At 52.6% G+C, this 7,974-nt stretch overlaps 1 protein-coding gene across 1 annotated transcript in view; it reads right to left on the reverse strand.

The window, feature by feature from the left end:
• The window catches only part of LOC141727675 (transmembrane protein 145-like), a 46,678-nt gene extending 43,657 nt beyond the window's left edge, over positions 1-3,021 (reverse strand). The window contains 2 exon segments of the mRNA XM_074533937.1: positions 2,073-2,445; positions 3,017-3,021. Of these exon segments, the coding sequence (XP_074390038.1) occupies positions 2,073-2,445; positions 3,017-3,021 (378 nt within the window).
• Between the last annotated feature and the right edge of the window lie 4,953 nt (positions 3,022-7,974).

The raw sequence follows: 7,974 nt of genomic DNA on the forward strand, positions 1-7,974 counted from the left end.
GAGACCCCAGACCCAATTGGAGACCCCAGACCCAAATACCCCCAGGAAACAGAAACGGGTCAGGAACACCCAGTCCTGAATGGAGAGACCCCAGACCCAATTCAGGAATGGAGACCCCAGACCCAATTCAGGGATGGAGACCCCAGACCCAATTGGAGACCCCAGCCCCAGGAAACAGAAACGGGTCAGGAACACCCAGTCCTGAATGGAGAGACCCCAGACCCAATTCAGGAATGGAGACCCCAGACCCAATTCAGGGATGGAGACCCCAGCCCCAGGAAACAGAAACGGGTCAGGAACACCCAGTCCTGAAGAGAGACCCCAGACCCAATTCAGGGATGGAGACCCCAGACCCAATTCAGGAACACCCAGTCCTGCAGAGAGACCCCAGACTCAAATTGAGACCCCAGACCCAATTCAGGAACACCCAGTCCTGCAGAGAGACCCCAGACCCAATTCAGGGATGGAGACCCCAGACCCAATTCAGGAACACCCAGTCCTGAAGGGAGAGACCCCAGACCCAATTCAGGGATGGAGACCCCAGACCCAATTCAGGAACACCCAGTCCTGCAGGGAGACCCCAGACCCAATTCAGGGATGGAGACCCCAGACCCAATTCAGGAACACCCAGTCCTGAATGGAGAGACCCCAGACCCAATTCAGGGATGGAGACCCCAGACCCAAATACCCCCAGGAAACAGAAACGGGTCAGGAACACCCAGTCCTGAATGGGAGAGACCCCAGACCCAATTCAGGAACACCCAGTCCTGAATGGAGACCCCAGACCCAAATAAAGACCCCAGACCCAATTGGAGACCCCAGACCCAAATGGAGACCCCAGACCCAATTCAGGAACACCCAGTCCTGCATGGAGACCCCAGACCCGAATGGAGACCCCAGACCCAATTCACTGGGACTCCACCCAGAGACCCCAGACCCAATTCAGGGATGGAGATCTCAGACCCAAATGGGGACCCCAGACTCAAATAAAGACCCCAGACCCAAATAGAGACCCCAGACCCAAATCGAGACCCCAGACCCAAATGGGGACCCCAGATCCAAATGGGCACCCTAGCCCTGCAGAGACCCCAGACCCAAACGGGGACCCCAGACCCAAATTCTCCCCCCAAGACCCTCCCAGACCCCACTCAAGCCCCCCCAGAACCGCCCCCAAGAACCCCCCCAAAACCCCCCCGGAGCCCCCAGACCCAAATCCCGCCCGAGACCCCTCCCCAAACCCCGCGGTTGCCATGGCAACGGCCGCGCGCCGCGTTCCCATAGCAACCGGGGCGGATTATTTGGGTCGGGGGTCCCGAACTGCCCCGGGACCCCCCAAAAACCAAGGGGGGGTGGGCGTCAATTGGGAGGGGGGGTCTGGTGGAATTTGGGGAGGGGTCGCGATGGAAATGGGGGGGGGGTCTGGTGGAATTTGGGGAGGGGTCCGGATGTAATTTGGGGAGGGGTCCCGATATAATGGGGGGGTCCGGTCAATTTTGGGGAGGGGTCGCGATGTAATTTGGGGAGGGGTCCCATAGAAATGGGGGGTCCAGGTGTAATTTGGGGAGGGGTCCCGGTGTAATTTGGGGAGGGGTCTCCATATAATGGGAGAGGTCCGGGTGTAATTTGGGGAGGGGTCCCGACATAATAGGGGGGTCCGATATAATGGGGGGGGTCCGGATGGAAATTGGGGGGTCTGGTGGAATTTGGGGGGGGGTCCCGATGTAATTTGGGGAGGGGTCCCGATGGAAATGGGGGTGTCCGATATAAATGGGGGGGGTCCGGTGTAATTTGGGGGGTCCGGATGTAATTTGGGGAGGGGTCCCGATGGAAATGGGGGGGGGGGTCCGGTGAATTTTGGGGGGGGGTCCCGTTATAAATTTGGGGAGGGGTCGCTCCCTCCCAATATCCCCGTGGGGGGGGGATTGTCTTGCTATAAAATTAAATTAAATTAAATAATAAATTAAATAAATAAAATTAAATTAATTCCAATTAAACCAATCAATCCCCCCACCCAGTCCGGTGTCCCCAAGCCCCCCCATCCCCGAAGCCCCCTCCCCAAATTCCCCGCTGACCTCCTTGGTGCTGATGCGGCCCCGCACGTATTTGGGGGCGCCTCCCGCGGGCAGCAGCAGCAGCAGCAGCGGCAGCAGCGCCGGGGACCCCCAAACCCGGGACCCCCCCGGGACCCCCAAACCCGCCGCGACCCCCGGGAGCCCCCCCGGGACCCCCAAACCCGCGGGGAGCCCCAAAAACGGGACCCTCCCCCCCCCCCGGCCGCAGCCCCATCGATCGCTGCCCGCGCTGGCCACGCCCACTGCGACACGGCCACGCCCACCGGGGGCGGGGCTGGGGGCGGGGCTGAGGGTGAGGGGATTTGAGGGAGGGGGAGTTTTGGGGGATTTTTGAGGGGGGGTTTTGGGGAATTTTGGGGGATTTTTGAGGGGTCTTGAGAGGTTTTGGTGGGTTGATGGGATTATGGGCAATTTTGGGGTGATTTGGAACGATTTTGGCGTGATTTTGGGTGATATTGGGGCGATTTTGGGGGGTCTTGAGAGTTTTTGGGGGGTCTTGAGAGTTTTTGGGAGGGGTCGTGGGAGTTTGGGCAATTTTGGGGTGCTTTGGAACGATTTTGGGCAATTTCGGGCAATTTTGAGGTTGTTTTGGGGTGATTTGGAGTCATTTGGGGGCACTTGGGGGTGATTTTGGAGATTTTTGTGGGGTCTTGAGAGGTTTTGGGGGGTTCGTGGGATTATGGGCAATTTTGGGGTGATTTGGAACGATTTTGGCGTGATTTTGGGTGATATTGGGGGATTTTTGAAGGGTCTTGAGAGGTTTTGGGGGTTCCGTGAGTCATTTTTTGGGGGTTCGCGGGACTTTGGGAAGTTAGGGATGATTTTTGGGCAATTTTGAGGTGGTTTTGTGGTGATTTGGAGTAATTTGGGGGGGTTTTGGTGGGGATTTTTGGGGGATTTTTGAGGGGTCTTGAGAGGTTTTGGGGGGTTCCTAGGATTTTGGCGCCATTTGGAGCGATTTTTGGGTAATTTTGGGGGATTTGGGAGATTTTGGGGGATATCGGGGTGATTTAGAACAATTTTTGGGTGATTTTGGGGAATATTGGGGCAATTTTGGGGAATTTTAGGGGGATTTGGGGTCCTCTAGAGTTTTTTGAGGGGTTGGGGGTTCTGAGTCGGTTTTGGGGGGTTCAGGTGATTTTGAGCAATTTTAGGGTGATTTTCGGCAATTTTGAGGTGGTTTTGGGGTGATTTGCAGTAATTTGGGGGCATTTGGGGGAATTTTGGGGATTTTAAAGGGATTTGGGGACTCCTGCGTCGGTTTTGGGGGGTTGAAGAGATTCTGGGCAATTTTTGGGTGATTTGGAACAGTTTTTGGCAGATTTGGAGCAATTTTGGGGTGGTATTAGGGTGATTTTGGGCAATTTAGGGGGATTTTGGGGGTCATGAGAGGTTTGGGGGGTTCGTGGGTCAGTTTTGAGGGGATTTAGAAGTTTTGGGCAATTTTGGGGGGTGATTTGGAAGAATTTTTGCGTGGTTTTGGGGTGATTTTGAAGGATTTTGGGGAGAGTTTCGCATTTTTTTACCCCCAAAATCCCGAATTTCCCTCAGGCCCCGCCCACACAGCCGCGATAGCCACGCCCCCTCCACGACCACCAGGCGTCTTATTTACATAACCACGCCTATTTTATTTCCCGCCCAATTTCCCTCCTCTTTTGGCCCCGCCCCCTCCGCAGGCCCCGCCCCCTCCCACCGCCGCCGCCTCAGGAGCCGCCGCCAGCGGGTGAGGGGGGGAGGGGCCGCGCCTATCGCGGCTCTATCGCGGCTCTATCGCGACTTTATCGCCGCTTCCCGGCGCTTCGCGGAGCTCCCGCAGCGGCCCCGCCGAGCCCTCGCTGCTTCGCGGGGCCTGGCAGAGCCCGTGAGGCCTGCGGGACCCCTGCGGGCCCGCTGGGGGGAGGTGGGACTGAGGGGACGCGGGAATCGTGAGGGGGTGAGGGGGTTTTGGGGGGTCCTGAGGGGATCGTGAGGGGATTGAGGGGGGTTTTAGGGGTGCTGAGGGGGTCGGTGAGGGGTCATGAGGAGTTTCGGGGGTCGTGAGGGGATTGTGAGGGGATGGAGGAAGTTTTAGGGATGCTGAGGGGCCGTGAGGGGGAATCGTGAGGGGATGAGGGTCTTTTAGGGAGTTGTGAGGGGATTTTAGGAGGTTTTAGGGGACTCTGAGGGGATCGTGAGGGGATGAGGAGGTTTTAGGGGTTCATGAGGGGATTGAGGAGGTTTTAGGGGGCTCGTGAGGCTTTGGGGGGGATTTGGGGAATCCTGAAGGGCCTAAGAGTGAATTTGGGGGGCTCCTGAGGGGATTTTGGGAGGTCCTGAGGGGATCATGAGGCGATTTTGGGGAGATTTGGGGGATCCTGAGGGGATCGTGAGGGATTTTGGGGATCCTGAGGGGATCTGGGGGTTCTGGGGAGGCTTCAGCATCCCAGGAGTGGAGTCTGGAGCTTCCCGTTAAATTTTAGGGTTTTTTGGAGGGGTTTTGGGGTGTTTGGAGGTTTTTGGGGTGTTTGAGGATGTCCTTGTGGGGCTTTTGGGGTTTCTTTAGGATCTGGGATCCCCTCTGAGCTTCGGCCCATCTTTAGCACCTCCCGCCCCCAATTCTTCTCCTTTTAACCCCAAATTTTCTCTTCCAGCTCCGTCCCCCCCCCCCCAACCTGGCACCATGGGGGTCCCAGGGGTGCTGCTGGTGCTGCTTTTGGGGCTTTTTTGGGTTTTTTTTGGGGTTCCCTGGCGGGTGGGAGCCGGCGATTGCAAAGGGCAGCGCCAGATCCTGAGGGGACCCCGCGGCTTCGTCACCGACGGCCCCGGGCAACTACTCGGTCAACGGCAACTGCGAGTGGCTCATCGAGGGTGAGGCGCCCCGAAATCCCCCGAATTCACCCCAAAATCGGGCTCGGCGACCCCGAAAACCTCAAAATCGGCCCCAAAACTCCCGAAATCCTGTGGGGAAACGGAGCTTCCCCAGCCCAGCGAGCGGGAAGCGTGAGGGGGTCGCGGAGGGGGAGAGGCCTCAAAATGTGCCCCAAAACCGCCAAAATTGTCGAAATTCGCCCCAAAATTGGGCTCGACAACCCCAATTCCCCCCTTCGACCCTAAAATCCCCTCAGAGAGCCCCAAAATCCCCTCAGAGAGCCCCAAAATCCCCTCAGAGAAACCCAAAATCCCCTCAGAGAAACCCAAAATCGGCCCCAAAAACCCCTCAGACTCCAAAACTCCACTAAGAGACACCAACATTTTTTGTGGTTTTTTTTTTAATACGGGATTAGTTTTTTTTTTTAACGGGTTTTGGGGGATTTTGGGGTTTTTGAGGTTTGGGATTTTTGGGGTCTCCCCTACCCCTTCCCCAATTTTGAGACCCTCGTATCTGCAAAGGGGCGCCCTCTCTTCAAGGGACCTTTATGGGATTTCAGTGGGATTTGAATGGGATTTCAATGGGATTTTAATGAAATTATTTTTGTTTTTTTAATAGGAGTTTTTGGGGATTTTTAAGGGGTTTTTGGGGAATTTTGGGGTTTGAGGTCTCCCCTTCCCCTACCCCAATTATCAAACCCTCACATCCACCAGGGGGCTCCCCTCCTCTTCAAGGGACCTTTATGGGATTTTAATAGGATTTTAATGAAATGATTTTGGTTTTTAATAGGAGTTTTTAGGGATTTTTAAGGGGTTTTGGGATCTTTGGGGATCTCCCCTTCCCCAATTATGGGAACCTCACACCCGCCAGGGGGCGCCCTCCTCTTCAAGGGACCTTTATGGGATTTCAGTGGGATTTGAATGGGATTATTTTGGGTTTTTTATTAGGATTTTTTGGGGATTTTGAGGTTTGGATTTTTGGGGTCTCCCCTGCCCCTTCCCCAATTATCAGCGCCTCACATCCGCCAGGGGGCGCCCTCCTCTTCAAGGGACCTCAATGGAATTTTAATGGGATTTTAATAGGATTTTAATGAAATTATTTTGGTTTTTAATAGGAGTTTTTGGGGATTTTTAAGGGTATTTTTAAGGGGTTTTGGATCTCCCCTTCCCCAATTATGGGAACCTCACACCCGCCAGGGGGCGCCCTCCACTTCAAGGGGCCTCAATGGGATTTTAATGGGATTTTAATGAAATTATTTTGGTTTTTCATAGGAGTTTTTGGGATCTTTGGGGCATCTCCCCTTCCCCAATTATGGGAACCTCACACCCGCCAGGGGCGCCCTCCTCTTCAAGGGACCTTTATGGGGTTTTAATAGGATTGTAATGAAATTATTTTGGTTTTTTCATAGGAGTTTTTGGGGATTTTTAAGGGGTTTTGGGATCTTTTGGATCTCCCCTTCCCAATTATGGGAACCTCACACCCGCCAGGGGGCGCCCTCCTCTTCAAGGGACCTCAATGGGATTTTAATAGGATTTTAATGAAATTATTTTGGTTTTTAATAGGATTTTTTGGGATTTTTAAGGGGTTTTGGGATCCCCCCCTTCCCCAATTATGGGAAGCTCTCACACCGCCAGGGGGCGCCCTCCTCTTCAAGGGACCTCAATGGGATTTTAATGGGATTTTAATACGATTTTAATGAAATTATTTTGGTTTTTAATAGGAGTTTTTGGGGATTTTTAAGGGGATTTTTAAGGGGTTTTGGGATCTTTTGGGATCTCCCCTTCCCCAATTGTGAGACACTCACACCCCGCCAGGGGGTGCCCTCCTCTTCAAGGGACCTTAATGGGATTTTAATAGGATTTTAATGAAATTATTTGGTTTTTAATAGGATTTTTTGGGGATTTTTTAAGGGGTTTTGGGATTCTTTGGGGATCTTCCCTTCCCCAATTTTCAGCCCCTCACACCCTCCAGGGGGCGCCCTTCCCTTTAACATCCCCCCAATGGGATTTTCATGGGAATTTCCCAATTTGCTCGGATTTTTTTGGGGATTTTGGGATTTTTAAGGGTTTTTTTTCCTTTCCCCTGCCGACCCCTCCCCATTTGCAGCCCCCAGCCCCCGGCACAGGATCCTGCTGACGTTCACCTTCATGGACACGGAGTGCACCTACGATTACCTGTTCGTGTACGACGGCGCCTCCACGCGCAGCCGCCTGCTGGCCGCGCTCAGCGGCAGCGCCCGGCCCCCCACCCTCGAGGCCACCTCGGAAAGGTCAGAATTTCGGGATTTTTTGGATTTTTAATGGGGGATTTTCAGGGATTTATTGGATTTTTTTGGGATTTTTTGGGGGATTTATTGGGATTTTTTTGGTGTTTTTTGGGGGATTTATTGGGATTTTTTGGGGATTTTTGGGGGATTTTTCTCCACACGCAGCCGCGCTCAGCGGCAGCGCCCGGCCCCCCCACCCTCGAGGCCACCTCGGGAAAGGTCAGAATTTGGGGGATTTATTGGGATTTTTTTTGGATTTTTAATGAGGAATTTTCTGGAGATTTATTAGGATTTTTTTGGGATTTTTTTGGGGATTTATTGGGATTTTTTTGGGGATTTTTGGGAATTTTCTGGAATTTTTGGGGGATTTTTAATGGGGGATTTTCAGGGATTTATTGGGATTTTTTGGGGGATTTATTGGAGATTTATTGGGATTTTTGGGGAGATTTTTGAGGGATTTATTGGGGTTTTTGTGGGATTTTTTGGGGGATTTTTTGGGATTTTTGGGGGATTTTTTTGTGGGGAATTTTCAAGGATTTGTTGGGATTTTTTGGGATTTTTTTGGTGTTTTATTGGGATTTATTGGGATTTTTTGGGAGTATTTTTGAGGAATTTTCTGGAGATTTATTGGGATTTTTTTGGGATTTTTTTGGGATTTATTGGCGATTTTTTTGGGGATTTTTTGGGATTTTTTTTGGGATTTTTTGGGGAATTTTTTGGGATTTTTCCGGTGATTTATTGGGATTTTTTGGGGTTTTTTTGGGAGATTTTTCAGGGATTTATTGGGG

The sequence above is a fragment of the Zonotrichia albicollis genome, unplaced genomic scaffold (genome assembly GCF_047830755.1).
Source record: "Zonotrichia albicollis isolate bZonAlb1 unplaced genomic scaffold, bZonAlb1.hap1 Scaffold_176, whole genome shotgun sequence".
NCBI classification, from domain to species: Eukaryota; Metazoa; Chordata; class Aves; order Passeriformes; family Passerellidae; genus Zonotrichia; species Zonotrichia albicollis.